We start from the raw sequence: 15,719 nt of genomic DNA on the forward strand, positions 1-15,719 counted from the left end.
GGTATCCCAAACTTTCACAGCTGCTTATTTCTCTCCACCCACTCACTCCACCCACTCACTCCACCCACTCACCCCCCCCCCCCCCCCCCGCTGCTGGTCCGTCATGGTCCCCACCCGCTCCTGGTCCATCATGGCCCATGCACCTCCTACGTACATCATGCTCATTTTTATGCTAATTCCTTTGTCAAGCGTTTTGCTTCCTCCCACATAGCTTAAAGGACGCGACCTGGGCTTGGCTGTCTTCACTCCAACGCTGTCCTCATGACAGCACGGTCCCTTCACCTGAAAGGCCACTTGTGTTGTGGCCGAAACGTCGTGATTTTTGTTATTTTCTTTTTTACCTACGTGACTTTACCGAATAGAACCAAAGAGTATAATGCTTTTTTTTCTATATTTCACCATTACGCCCTGTATGGGTTGGTGAAGCGAGGGGGGGCAGGACTGATTCTTCTTCGCTCGACTGCTTTCAGGCCATGGGTTTGTCGTGTGGTGCATCTAAGCACTGCAACTGCTCCACCTGATATTCCTTTGCACCGTTGCACGTAAGATATTCTATCGCAATGGATTTTCCAGATTAAATATTTTCTAAAATAAAAAATGCAATGCAGGAAAAACAGAAAAACTGCCATGACACGGTGGGCAGGTGTGAGATAGAATGGATTAAAATGATCACGACTGAACACCCATCCCGAGCACACCGTAGTGGTGTTCACTTCATCTGGTGGCGAGATGTTAACGAACACCTTGTGAAAGGCCCAAGGCAGATCCCTGGGTTTGATCGTCCAAGAGGCTCATGGTCCACCCTAAACCGCATCCACTGCACAAACCATGGCAGATGCAGATACCTGATGCACAAATGGAAAATTAAAAACTCTCCAGTGTTCAACTGTGGTCATCCAGAACAGACCAATCAACATACAATGAAGCAATGTCTGATCCACATGACAATGACACACTGCGCTACTCTTGACGTGGTTATCTGGCTTGACCACCTGAATGTGAAATTGTAGTTGTTACTCTGCATCTACATCAGCCATCTGAAAACAGAAGACAAAATGATAGGGGAGGGAGGGGTAGAGAATGGGAAATGGAGAAGCGGTGAGGCTTTAAGAGAGGAACAGAATGAGGTTAAGGAGGGGGGCTGCTTAATGTGCTGGGGAAGGTTATTCCAGTGGAGGTGTCCAGAGAGAAGGATTGGGCGTAGGGAGATGGAGGGACAGGGAAGATTGGGAACGGAGAGGACGAGAGGGCACATGGAAGGAGATGAGGGGCAAGATGAGGGGGGGCAAGGCCCTAGAGAGATTTGAAGATGAGCATCAGGCATTTTAAAAGGCAGCGGTAGTGAACGGGAAGCCAGTGAAGTTGAAGTAGGAGAGGCAAAATGTAAAAGAATAAATGGCAGATTGAAAATAACTTGTGTGGAAGAATTTTGTATTTGTGGAGGAGAGTGAGGGTTGATTCAGGGAGACCAAGACGACGAGAATAACAGTGGTCCAGACGGTTAAAGATCAGAAAATTAACTAGGAGTGGGATAATAGTGGGAGGGATTAGTGGTATAGTGGGCGTGGCAAGCTGTGAAATTGGCAGATCTTAATGGTAGTGGGCTGGGTTAGTGATGAAGTGGGTTGGGCTAAGTGAGGGAGTAGGCAGGCCTCGTTGGGGAGTGTGCGGGTCTCATGATGGCATGGGCATCCCTAGTGGTAGAGTGGGCGGTGCTAGTTGGGGGGGGTGGGCTCTCTGTATGATTCTCTGGACGTTTTCGTGAGTCTGTAGCTTTGAGTTGATATGAGTCTCTTTGTGAGTGTGTTTGTCGAAGCGAGACTGTGTGCCTTGTGTGAGTCTATGCATCCCTGTAAGTCTCTAGCTCAGTGTGAGTACATTTCTCTGTTTGTCTTTTTGTGTCTATATGAGTCTTTATATCTAAATGTGAGTCTGCGGATATCTCAGTTTATGGGTCTGTCTGAAACCGAGTGTTAGTGGAATGCATTTGACTGGTAGCTCTGTGATATCCACTTTTGTGGGCCGCTATCGAACACAAATGCTTGCACTGCACCGTGAGATATCCAAACATTATGTTATTAGTCTCGTGACACCATTAGTACGGTCGATGATAGCATTGGGTACAATATCAAAACTATTCAATAACATTGAAATATTTAAATGGCAACGCCGCATGAGTAACCAGGAGAGTCCTCTTATGAGTTACACCGAGTTTGTATTCTCCAGCACGTAGTCCATGCGAGAAGTTAGAATGCTTGACAAGCAAGAGAAGCAAGTGGAGTCAGACAAATGGACATTTCCTAAACCTCCTGCATCAAAAGCTCAACGCGCTGACACTGGGAGCGGAGGAGTGGAGTCACTGAGAGTCTCTTCTCTGTTCCCGTGTTTCATCATCACCATCTAAACCACGGCTACCCCCACACACAAGTACAACACAGATCCCCCATATACAGTACACACACACACACACGAGGAAACATACACAGATTCCCCATGTAGCCTCCACAAGCTGTTGGGGAAAGTCCAGTTAGTTAGCACCTATTCAGGCTGACATGGCACACGAGGGTGTGGTGTGGCCAGTGCCACGCTCGGCCACCTTTGTCTCCCCAGTGCTGATGTTTACACACTGCGATGGATACTCAGTTAAGGCTGAGTATATACATATAAATCTACACCTAATAGCAGAATCTGAACATTTATACTGGAGTAATGCAATGAGTGCAGTAGAGACAGGACAAAAGTTACAACAACCAATACAATACAACACGATAAGAGTGCACAGTAAAGTAAAGGTGAACAAATCACTTAAAATATACAAATGAAACTAAACTCTTTTTTTATCTTACCAGGAAAGGCCCAGAGCTATTATCTAATTTTTCAGAAGCAAGCCACTAATAATAGCTCGAGGAAGTGGATTATCACGTGAAAATTTATAGCAGCAAATACATCTAAATGGATGTTTCTAAATATGGAGAGAAAAACTGGAGAACCCAGAGGAAAAAAAAACAAGTGACCACGGAGAGAACATGCAGACTCCAACTATACAGCAGGTGTCAGGGTCGAAATCCAACCCCTGAACTCTTGCATACCAGGCGAGGAAGATGACATCACACCACCATGGCGTTACTTAAACAAATACCTAAAAGTATGCATGTTCAAATTGCATCAGTTCCCAAGCTTGGGAAAGGCAGTAAAACAACAGCAATAAACATTCCCAGACCACATCCAGACAATGACAGTCTACCAATAAATGTATACATTAAAATTGAATTATTGATACGTTGTTAAGCATTTCGAGGCTGTTGAAGTGCTGTTATTTGGTATACAGATGTGTATTATCAAAGATAAGAAATATCAAGTGTATTTGTTTAGCCAGGTTTTTAACCTGGATAGTTTCAATTGCAAGTGTGATCCGAGGCACCAAAATTGAAAACTAATCAATTAGAGCAATGAAAGAGAATTCAGAGTAAAACAACTTTAAAACAATCGTTAATAAATTTCTTATATCTGAAGTCGGCTTGGAAGATTATTTTAGACCGATCATAGCGCAACTGAAAGTTAAAATACATGAATATAAAAAGATAGAGGGTGAATATTGAAGCTATACATAAATAGACGAGGATATCTGCATGAGTGTGATACACACCCCTATGTACGCACATTAATGAAAAACATTCCTACTCAGTGAAACAAAAGGTTGAGCTGCCAGACCATTTAAAAGCCACCGACACCCCTTCCGCATGCCACCAACATCGCTTCCCTATACCACATATTCATAAATCCACTTACACATTATTACACATTATTGGAATCACCACACTCATCAGCATCTTGGAGTCGCGTTCACCCTTGGCTCCATGTGGAGCTCACAGAGAAAGCTCCCAGCTCATTGTCGTCTCAGAGTCAGGGTCGACGATCGGAGCGGTGGAGGTAAAATGAGCCGGGCTGCTGTTCAAGTCGTGCGTGGACCAGCTCCATCTGCTGCAGGGCCAGCACGGCCTCTCAGCTTATATCTAAATATCCAGGCCTCCTCGGTGAGTCCATCTGTTCCTCAACTCCTGCTTCCCTTCCTCACTGAAGCGATTGCCATCCACCCTGCAGCACAGAGAGAGGTTCACGCTGACGCGGGTTCACACAAAGACCCACGCAGCCCCCACAACAACCATGCTGGATGAAGGTCTCCCCATGCCATGAGAGCTGCTTCACCATACTTTACCACGCGGGTCAGTGCAGGCCTGTGATGGCAAGGACTGCAGATCTAGGATCGTAGTGAAGTACAACGGTGGATTGTGCTGCACACTGCAGTCTGTTGTCTGCAACTTAGCTCTGCTGCCTATAACTCCTGTGGTCATGTGCGGTGGTCACCCGTCTCAGCACTCCAGGCTAAAGCCTGCTTATCTTGCAGATTTAAGATCAGGCGCATTTCCAGTCGTTTGGTCATGTTCATTGGTCTGATAATGAATATTGTGATTTATTTGGAGGAGCGGGGTCAGCCAGGTGGGGTGTTGGCTGTTGTGCTGTTCGGTTCTGTGTTGTGTTGCATTGTGTTTCTAAGTTTGCTATTTTTTTTCATTCTTACCTGATGATGGTTGCTTGTGTTGCAATCGGAACGTCTATTCTATTATTATTTGATTTTATTTTTTACATGACTTTACCGAAAGAACCAAAGAGAATATTAAATGCACTGGAATACACTCCACTACTCTCCACTTCTGGCAATGGCTCTCATAGCACACAAACATGCTGTGAAGGTCCATTTCCAAAACGTTGCCTTTTCCATATTTTCTCCTGCTAAGGCCACAGTGTTACTGACGAATCTAAGTTGTTTTGTTTGTAGCAACAATCAGAGCGCGTATGAGACACAAGCTGCATAACTTACCCGAGCTTCCTCAATGCTTTGTTGGTGATCATGATGTCATGGAGAGCTGGGATCGATTTGTCCGTCAGTGAGCACTCTATCAGACTACAGGGAGAGAAGAGGCACTGAGTGGGGTGAAACTGGAAAATAAAAGTGTACACACTCACAAGAAATGGAGAGAAGCTCAACACCTTTTAGTACAATAAGGGTGGAAATCTCGTAGAATCAGCTAAACAGAGGGAGTAATCATTTCGGACCCAGGAACGCAATCCTATTTGTCTATTAATTGTTTAATGTGGCTTTGTCCAACACGGCATTTTACAGGAACATAACCCACCGCATTTGGCGAGGTCTGCAATATTTTGTATTAAAAATCGCGTTTGTCCATGCAAGGCCACTAGATACAGGCAGAGGAGCCAGAATATAAATCTGAATATTTATTTATATTTGAGAATCTGAAAAACTAAAAAGCTCTTTTTCACAGATGTCCACGTAACCCATCACGAGGCAAAGGCTAGTTTAAACTGTATATTGGGTAAGGATCAAATAATGTTCAAATGTATCGGGTTGGCGAATAAGAGCCATTGGTGATTTATGGCTTTAATAAGAGTCAGGTTGTGGTGTTATTAATGTAAACGTATGGGTGGGCAATTAATGTCAAGATTGCAGCCGTTCATTATATAAAATTCTTAATTGTAATCTATGACATTAAATACAGATGATCATTGATTATATCAAGAGCGTGCCTATCTGGGTTCCAACATCCGATGAAACCGGTAAAACCGCTCCAAAGGCTGAACCAGTCCGGCGATCGGCACAAAGTGCGTGACAAAACAAGCAGCTATGCTTTATTTCAGTGTCAAACAATATATACAGTTCATTACACACTACATACAACAACTTAAACAATGAAAATACTGCACGTATATAAATGTTTCATGACTAATAACTAGTCATAGAGTGGAATTCGGCATTCACCAGAGCACCGGTCTGAAGGCTGCATCAGTCCAACTATTGACAAACACAAGTTGTTGTTGTCAAACACAAGTTGTTTAACAAGAGCATAGTACACACATCACCCCATGCAGAGTCTTTGATATTGGAGTGGTGAGTGCGGTTAGTAAATGTTGTGGCCAAAACGTCGTGATAATTTTATAATGTTTTATTTTTATTATTTTATTATTTCCATTCTACGTGACTTTACCGAAAGAACCAAGAAGAGTAAATAGTCACTTTTTACAGTAGGATATTCATTTTGTCTTTGTATATTTACTTTTAGCGATTTTTAGATCGCAAACTATTTAATAACATGAAATATATATACAGAACACCTAAAAATATAATCGTATTTTTAGCTCTTTCGGTAAAGTCACGTTGAAGGGAAACAATAAATAATAAAATATATAAAGCAATAAAATATATTGTTTTATATATATTTTATTATTTTATTGTTTCCCTTCAACGTGACTTTACTGAAAGAGCTAAAAATATGAATTACTGCAGTCACGAAAGCTTTAAATCAAAATATAATCGTATTTAAGAATATGCAAAAATAAGCTATTTTAAATAATTATGCGATTATCTGGTTGTGTTTGAAAATCTGGCTGCCGGATAATCGATGATCTAATATATTAACATAATATAATTTAAAACAATATCATTGGTTAGAGTTGGTTATGTGACAATTGTAATTGTATTGTTATTTAATAGTGGTTAACAGTGCTGTAATAAGTGTGGCTAATAACTTAATTGATAAGTGCATAAAAAATTAAGTTATAATCGACGTTAAAATACAACATTATTATGCTATACTGAATATCTTGGTGTTTTGTGTCTGTATATGTGTATATATTTGTTTAGGTGTACTTATATAAGTGTGTGTGCATCAGGACATTACTCACGCTAACGTCTCCAACCTCCCTTCTCTCTCCAACATACCGTCTGCTAAAAGTCGGAGGCCGCTGTCTCCGATCTCGTTGCGACGCAGCCTAAACCCGGGTGGACGGGAGAAGGGACAGCGCTGACTCACTGAGCCCACGGGAACCGCGGAGTGAAACACGCGGTGAGTGAGGGACACTCACAATGGCGGTGCACGTGATCACAGCACACACGTTCACGAGCAAAGCTGCTCATTGTTTAATGCTTCTGTTAGACATTTTATATATAATAGGTGGCATTCACAAATATCAGTTTACTCACGATCATCCATTCAATTATACTGCACTGTACCTTTATAATATGAAGTGTTTGTGTTTATATAAACACAAAGTTACAAGAGAGGATCACACACAAGTGAAGTACATTTTCATCGAGAACACAGGAAGATGTTTTCAATTAATGTATCTGCTAACAATGTTGTGAATATGAATATTGCTTTAACCTATGTGTTAAACTAAACAAATGTGTTAAGATTACAGTAAACATTTTTTAAAGTGGACTCGATTAAGCAGGACAGCAAGATTAAATGTGTTCACATTCAAATGTTTACTTCACAACGCGTTGCACCAATAATTAGCAGTTAGTGCACAGAGCACAAGTGAGAAACGAACAGCAGAGCTTACCTGAGAATCTTCAAACCTGTGTTGGCCTTGAGGATGACACTGAGAGAGGAACCCGACTTGTCCGTCAGTGAACAAAGATACAGACTGCAGGAAGAGAAGAGGTGGTTAGTCGGGGCAGAGGGGATAGGTGGAGGGTCGGGGCACAGAGTGGGGGATGGTGAGGGATGGTGAGAGGTGGTGGTGGTTGATGGGATAGTGGTTGAGGGTCGTGTTTGTGGAGACTGCACAAATTAACCTCGTGTCAACTTTAATAGGAGCTTGTAAATAGCAACTGCTGTTTAGATTTTTGGGTTGAATGTGATGTGTGTGTGAATGTCTACTATGTGTGCATTTGTGTAAGTCCATCTCTATGCGTGTTTGGTACATGTGTATCTTAGTGCATGCATATTTGTGTGCATGCACGTGGGAAGTAGTGGTGCAGTGGTTAGCACAGTGAGCCACAAACATGGCTCGATTGCCGCTTACGGCTAACTTCATTGATGAATATCTAAAACGGCCGCGGACCTCACATAGGTCGACTCAGCCATAAATTAGTACCTGGTGTAGTAAGTAAACATCAGTTGGCTGAGTGTGGTGCTGGCCTCCCACCCCTCATGTGCCGTTCTGGTCTTCATTAGGTGTTCCCGAACAGTATAGACCAAAAGTCTGCTAAAAGTTATCTGTAGAATCTCTGTGTATGTATATATAGATCAAATAATCATGATTTATCTTCGATATTGCATCATTCTGTAAGCGGTCACATATGAAAGCGTTTCATTTAACATCTCATCACAATGTAATTAAAGTAAACCCCCAGTGACAACTGTCTGGCACAAGGTAACTTAGCACCTGGCCTGCATATCGGCATTTCCACTACAACTGTTCCAGTAGCCTCTCATTCCTAATTTCCTCAGAACATCCTCCCATTTCCGCATCAAAAAATATATACAGTACATTATACACTACATACAATAACTTAAACAATGAAAATACTGCACTTATATACATTTTCATGACTAACAACTACAGTAATAGAAAGAGTAAATATACAGCTTGATCCGGCGAAAATTGCGTGCAGTTCGGCGTTCGCCAGAGCACCGGTCTGAAGGCTGCATCAGTCCGGCGATTGTCAAACACAAACACAAGTTGTTGTTGTCAACCACAAGTTGTTGTTGTCAAACACAAGTAGTTGTTGTCAAACACAAGCTGGCGTTGTCAAAAACATGTTGTTGTCAAACACATGTTGTTGTTGTCAAACACAAGTTGTCAAACACAAGTTGTCAAACACAAGTCGATGTCTAACACAAGTTGTTGTCAAACACAAGTTGTTGTCAAACACAAGTTGTCAAACACAAGTCGATGTCTAACACAAGTTGCTGAACAAGAGCGTTGTACGCACATCACCCCATGCAGAGTCTTCGATATTGGAGTGCTGAGTGCGGTACAGTAAATAGTCACTATTTACAGCAAGATATTTATTTTGTCTTTGTATATTTAGTTAAGCGATTTTTATATCGTAAACTATTTGAAACAGTCAATATATATGCAGAACACCTAAAAACATAATCTTATTCAAGAATGTGCAAAAACAAGCTATTTTAAATAATGATGTGATCATCTGGTGTTTTTTGAAAATCCAGTACCCCTCCCCTCCGATGCTGCTGGATAATCGATGATCTACTGTATTAACACAATATATTTGAAAAATATCATTGGTTATAGTAGGTAATGTGACAATGGTAATTGTATTGTTATTCTTTGGGTCTTTCGGTAAAGTCACGTAGATAGAAAAATAATCAAATATTATTTTCTATCTACATGACTTTACCGAAAGACCTAAAGAGTATGAATTCCTGCAGTCACGAAAGCTTTAAGTCAATATGTAATTGTATTGTTATTTAAGTGGTTAACAGTGTTGTAATAAGTGTGGCTAATAACTTAATTGATGAGTGCATATAAAATAAGTTATAATCGACGTTTAAATACATTATTATGGTATAGTGAGTATATTTGTGTTTTGTGTCCGTATATGTGTATATATTTGTTTAGGTGTACCTATATGAGTGTGTGTGCATCAGGAAATTACTCACACTAACGTCTCCAACCTCCCTTCTCTCCCCAACATCCCGTCGGCTAAAAGTCGGAGTCCGCTGTCTCTGATCTCGTTCTCACTCAGCCTAAACCCGGGTGGACGGGAGAAGGGACAGCGCTGACTCACTGAGCCCACGGGAACCGCGGAGCCAAACACGCGGTGAGTGAGGGACACCCACAATGGTGGTGAACATGACCAGAGCACACACGTTCATGAGCAAAGCTGCTCATTGTTCAATGCTTCTGTGTTAGACATTTTATATATCATAGGTGGCATTCACAAAAAGGAGTTTACTCACAATCATCCATTCATTCATACTGCACTGTACCTTTATAATCTGAAACGTGTTTGTGTTCATAAGGGTGTTGTTTTGCAAGACCTCATCTTACAAAAAAGACAAAGATCCCCCGTGTAGCCTTAACAGACTGTAGGGGCAAGTGCTGTTAGCGAGCACCTATGAAGGCCGGAACGGCACGCGAGGGGTGTGGTGGGTGGTGTTGTATACGGCCATTTTTCCACAATTAAAATCAATAATAATATTTGCCGATATTTTAAAAATAGTAACTGAAATAAATAAATAAACACCGCTACGACAAGGACCAGCAAACAGCAACGGGAGATCGTAAAAAGGTCGTTTAAATAAATACATAATAAACTCCGGGGCAAAGAGAGGTTAGCGACTATCTGCAAAATCTCCAGATTGCCAAAGGACAATTTACAAACAAACCTGTTTGATGTAACACAGCCGCCCGGGGTCACCAAGAGGGGAGGGGGGCAATCACGCGCGCGACCGCGGTGAGACAGCGGACGGGGAGGGCATCTGTTTTTTTCTCTCTCTCGCAAGAGACGCGGAGAGAGGAGAGGGAATTTCACATTTAAGCTCCGCAAAGGACAGCGAGACAGCGTTCGGAAGAAGACATCAAGCCAGCTCCGAGGCATGGCCTCGAGACATTAGCAATGGGTGCTGTGTCCCGCAGAGAAGAGGGGCGAGGGGATGTTAGGTGCTGAGTTCGGCATGGGCAGACAGAGTATCGCTGAAAGTTATTATACATTCATCCTGATGTTTTGAGTCGCTTGCAGAATCGAGGATTGCGATAAGCTGTATCGTACTAAGCTATCAGAGTTGTGTAAGAGGTGTGCAAATACAATTTTCAAGTTTTGAGAGTGAGCGACAATAGCACACTCGACAGTTCAACAAGACAACAGCTCGGCAAGCGCCAGAAGAGGGTGGCGAGCGGCAGGCTCCAAGGGGGCCCCGCGATCAACCGAGGATGCGAGGCTGGCAGAGTAGCGATGTGCCACCGAGTGTGAGTTCAGAGCTGAAAGAAGTATCGCTAAAAGACTTTCATTCTACATTGAGTGCCAGCGGCCAGCAGCCAAGCGTGTGCTGACTTGGCTCATCCAGCATTGGAAAGAGCCTGACCAGCCGCCCATGAGCAAAAGAGTCAGCGAACCAGCAAAGAGTGCGTTCGAGCATCTCCACAGAGAGCACGTGCGGCGCAGCTACTACATCAGTGGAAAGAGACCGTATCTGCCAGCACGAGCAGCCAAGCCGACGCCCCGAGCAAGAGAACAAAGCAGTTCGTATAACCCTCCCCCTACACTCTCACCCTCACGACGCATCACCCTGCGTCTGTTTCACGAAGACACACAACACGCATATCGGGACAATCAAGAAGAGTGACATTCCAAGGTGCTGATCGTGAAGAACATTGCTGCCTATTGAGTTACGTGGATACGGTCATTTAGAAGTATCTCAGTCGTTCGTTTTCTTTTAATGGCATAATCTTGCCGATGAATCCATTGACGCATACTTTTGCCTTTGAGAATAATAATTGTTTTGACTGCCTTTTCGCATGAATATCGTCGGATGAACTCCTAAGGACTTTCTATTCGTATTTTCCATATGCTCGTGGTACCCAGAGGAAGCAATCAATTGTTCCGTTACCCAATTAACAACGTGATTATTGAGGGTTGAAGAGATGGATCAATGAAATGAACATTGCCTGTAGTACTATGCTGACAATTTCAAGTACAAAAATTTCCATATTAGAGTGTTAAGGTTTTTGTGTAGAATAGCGTGCCTGCATGTTTTAACGACTCTCCCTATCACCAATTAAGCTCGCGTTACGCAGTGGAATTAATGATATGTGCAGTTGTCAAAGTGAAACAACGCAATCGTTGATGTTTACTGTGTTGATGCTGTGTTGAAAATTCCGAGCTTGAGAGTTCGCATATCCTTAAGTTAAAGTTTTGTTTAGAATAAAATTGATTAACGCAGAAGTGGTTGCGTGTGTCCTTCCTGATTTCGTGCGTAATAATCTTATTTATAAGAACTGTATTCTGCGTTGAGATCTCAATTTGGAGACCTGACATAAACACACTAATACACTCAGAAAAATGTTAAAACGAGAATAATTTATTATACCGATCGATAATACGAAGTTAAACAAGGAAGCCGAGCTGACTCTGGCATGCTCACAGCACCTGCATAACTTCATACGAAGAATTGTATTATTCCGATTGATAATCCGACCCTCGTCAGCGAGGCGGGGCCTAATCATAATAACGGATTGCATTAGCATAATCACACACACGAGCATTAATGAATATGATTATATCTCGAATTAGCATAATTTATGCGCATAATTGCATCACCTAACATAATTGCGGATAATTACGTAAATTCCAAATTTCATTTAATTTTTATTATTTTCATCAAAATTTTCACAACCAACATATACAACAGTGACATACACCACGCCCGACCGCCTTTGTCTCCTTAGTGGCAATGTTTACACACCGCACCAGGTCCTCATTTGAGGCTGAGTCGACCTAGAGGGAGGCCCAGGTCCAGTTCAGATAATCGTCACCGGTGTTGGTCGTGAGCGGGAATCGAACCCGGGACGCCGGGTTCATAGCGTAGCGTAGCGCTAATCACGACACTACTGCTCCTCGTCTACACACCTACATACACATACAGTAACGAAAGTAAATAACGCACATACATGCGTATATTCACTAATTTGTCCATGGCGCACTCATATCACTGGATGAATTGCGCCTCATGAATGTGAATCCTTATTATATGAAGATTCCTTGCATTAATTTTCACGTAAAAAATACTGTCACATTAAAACTGCAGACTCAAACAGGGGTGTGTAAAGTGTGTACATGTGAGTGAGTGTGTGTATATTCATATATGAGAGTGTGTATATTAGTGTACATGTGTAGTGGAGTAGGAAGGTGCATAGTGGAAACAGCGTGATTACATAACACAGACAGTACGGGTTATGTTGGGTCAGCTTGTAGCGAAGACAAATACAGTGCAGGTTATATTAGGGCAATTAAGCTGGGTGAGCCAAGGACGGCTGTGATTGGCTGGAGCTGTTGCCAAGGCTAGAGTCGCGCCTAAAGGTCTGGAGGAGAAGCAGGTGCGAACGACGAGGAGCGTGGTTGGGACGCGGACTAATTAATTGGGGAGTAATGAGAGCGGGGATAAATTGGGGGGTCGGCAATTGGAGCGAGGTTGTTAAAGTTGGAGAGCTTGGAGTGAACAGTGGGGAATTGAAGTTGGAGTCAACAGCAGGGAATTGAAGTGTGGAGAGCTTGGAGACAGAGTTGGAGAGACAGAGTTTGAGAGACAGAGTTGGAGACGGAGCTTGGAAACAGCATAGCGATAGCGGAGCTGAAGAAGAGAAGCAGCCAGCAGTGGAGAGAGCGTAGCGATGGCGGAGCTGAAGAAGAGAAGCAGCCAGCAGTGGAGAGAGCATAGCGATAGCGAAGCTGAACAGAGACGAAGCAGTTAGCAGTGGAGAGAGCATAGTGATGGTGATAGCGGTGAACAGAGACGAAGCAATTAGCAGTGGAGTGAGCATAGTGACGGTGATAGCGGAGAGCGGAGACGAAGAAGTTAGCGGCAGAGTAAGCGAAGTAATCATGGGGAGTGGAGAGACAAAGGTGGCGAGCGAGTCGAGTTAAGCACGGTGAGCGAGCCGTGACGACATGGATACTGTAAAATATTGAGGACATGCTGAAAGTTGTAAATAAAGCGGTGTTCGAAGAAAGACAAAAGTTGTCCGAGTGAAATCGAACACTACATTGGGTGTCAGAGTGACTACGAACCATGCCGAGATGTCAAGGAAGGCGGCCAAGAAGAAGAACGTTCCGGTGGACTCATCCGACGACAGCAACGACGAGGACGTGCTGCCCGTGTCCTGCCAAGTGGCCGATACTCCTCCGGAGGGCCTGGTTGAACGAGAGTCTAGAGAATGAGACAGCGGTTCGAGCGAGGCCGAGACCCCCGCACCGTCGGGTGATTGGAGAGTCCTCATGGCCCAGTGGGAGGCCAGGATGGCGACATTGACGGAGGCGTTTAACCGCTTTGTGACATCGGACCAGGTGCAACCGATGGTGTCAAGTCGACTAGCAGATGTTGCCGCGGGGTCGGAGCGATTGGAGAAATCCGACGACGATGAAGCTCCACCGTTGGGAACAGCACGGCGACTTCATGTGCAGCGGTTCGAGGCCAAAGTTGGGGATTGGACGGCATTTACAAGACGGTTCCGAGCGGCTTATCAATCTCTGGAGTGGACTGAGGGTGCCGCCCTGCGGGCACTGCCGACGGCCCTCGATGATGATACCTTGGCGACATTTAATGGATTCCCTGCCACCGTCAGGTCAACACTGGACGGGGCATTCGCGGCAATGAGCAAGGTGTACGAGCCGCGGTCAGTCGCCAAACGTAGATTCCAGCAAAGGAAGCGGGAGGGCACGGAATCCCCTCTTGCATTCCGCAGCACGCTGTTGGCCCTCGCTCAAGTAGCATACCTGGCGATGGACCAGGAGGCCCTGGATTCCTTGCTGCAGGAGAAGCTTTTGCAGTTGGCCAAGGAGCTACGAGTCGTCCTTTCGCTTCCTGACAGCAACAACGACGATGACATGTCTCTACAGATCGCCAGGAACATCAAAGTCAACCTGGACCTCCGCGATGAGCCAGCGGTGGTGGGTGCGCAGCTGCTGTTGCTGAGCGCTGCCGCGTCCGAGAGCGCGGTGGCGGTGGGCGAGGCACCGCCGATTGCAGCGGCGGCCGGGGTGCCACCCGCGGGCATGCTGCGTCGCCCCGCGGTGTATGGATGTACTACGAGTGCGGACGGAGAGGACATGTTGCCCGCGACTGCTGGTGGCGCAGGGGCGGCCTTCCAAGGGCGCCGACCAGCTACAACCGAGGATTCTCCCAGGACCGAGGATTCCGGGTGAGTCGCGATACATTCAATACACGGCCGCTCTTTCCACATCACCAATCTGCGTCATCTCACCCATTCACATCTCATTCGTATGTTGCGCACGGTCAGGACGTGTGGGGCGCGTTGGTGCATCGTGTTTTGGGAGCTGCGCCGGGGTCGTCGGATGTGATGGCACTTATTCAAGGGGTGATGGTCAGAGTTATTGTTGACACGGGGGCTTCTGCGACCCTTATCTCGTTACAAACTTTTTGCTTATTGCCAACTTTGCCCCAGGCCCTAGAACCGGTTGATGGGCCGTGCATAGTAGCAAATGGTGGCAGTCTCGGTATTATGGGTTGTATGGTCGCGACGAATCAAATTGGCGAAGTGAGCGTTACGGGGAATATTTTGGTTTCCAAGGCCTTGGCGGTACCGTGTTTGTTGGGAACGGATTATTTGCAAAGGATGCCACTTAGAATTTCTATAGAGAAAGGGGTGTTTGGAATTGCCATCGGGAAAATGTCTAAAATTTTTGGGAACGTCTTTTAAGCTTGCGGTTGCGAATGCCGTGGTGCAGGCCGTGGTGAGCCGCACCGTTCGCGTTCCGCCTGGCACGCAGATGCTTGTGCCGCTGCGCTTTAAAAAACAGTTGCCTTTCGGCGAGCAACAGGAGGGTATATTGCTGACGCCCTCAAATGCTGTATCACGGATGCCCACTTTGGTAGGGGCTTTGACTATTGTACCGGCAAATTGCGACCCTTTAATACAAATTGTAAACGTGGGACACGAATCGGTCGTCATTCTGGAGGGTACAACGTTGGCGCATGCAACGGCAGCGCCGGGTCCGGAAGGGGAGGCGTGTTTGGCAACGGGACAGAGTGAGATGTTGCCGGGTGATGGAGATGATCCGGACTGGTTGCGAGATCTATATATGCAAAACCCTGAACTAACGCCTGTGCAGCGGTCGCGTCTCCATGGGTTTCCCTTTGAATTCAAAGATGTGT

General features: G+C 44.8%; 1 protein-coding gene across 4 annotated transcripts in view; it reads right to left on the minus strand.

The window, feature by feature from the left end:
- Nucleotides 1–2,195: 2,195 nt before the first annotated feature.
- The window catches only part of LOC142922981 (NACHT, LRR and PYD domains-containing protein 3-like), a 36,956-nt gene continuing 23,432 nt past the window's right edge, over nt 2,196–15,719 (minus strand). For all 4 annotated transcript variants that reach the window (XM_076063914.1, XM_076063915.1, XM_076063913.1 and 1 more), the window contains 5 exons: nt 9,489–9,575; nt 7,420–7,503; nt 6,760–6,846; nt 4,880–4,963; nt 2,196–4,095 (listed from right to left, as the gene is read on the minus strand). In XM_076063914.1, coding sequence (XP_075920029.1) covers nt 4,014–4,095; nt 4,880–4,963; nt 6,760–6,846; nt 7,420–7,503; nt 9,489–9,575 — 424 coding nt within the window. In that variant the 3' untranslated portion in view covers nt 2,196–4,013. The remainder of the gene's footprint in view (nt 4,096–4,879; nt 4,964–6,759; nt 6,847–7,419; nt 7,504–9,488; nt 9,576–15,719) is intronic.

This window comes from Petromyzon marinus, unplaced genomic scaffold, assembly GCF_048934315.1.
Source record: "Petromyzon marinus isolate PM22_M1 ecotype Great Lakes invasive population unplaced genomic scaffold, UKy_Petmar_22M1.pri1.0 PM_Scaffold_24, whole genome shotgun sequence".
Classification (NCBI taxonomy): domain Eukaryota; kingdom Metazoa; phylum Chordata; class Hyperoartia; order Petromyzontiformes; family Petromyzontidae; genus Petromyzon; species Petromyzon marinus.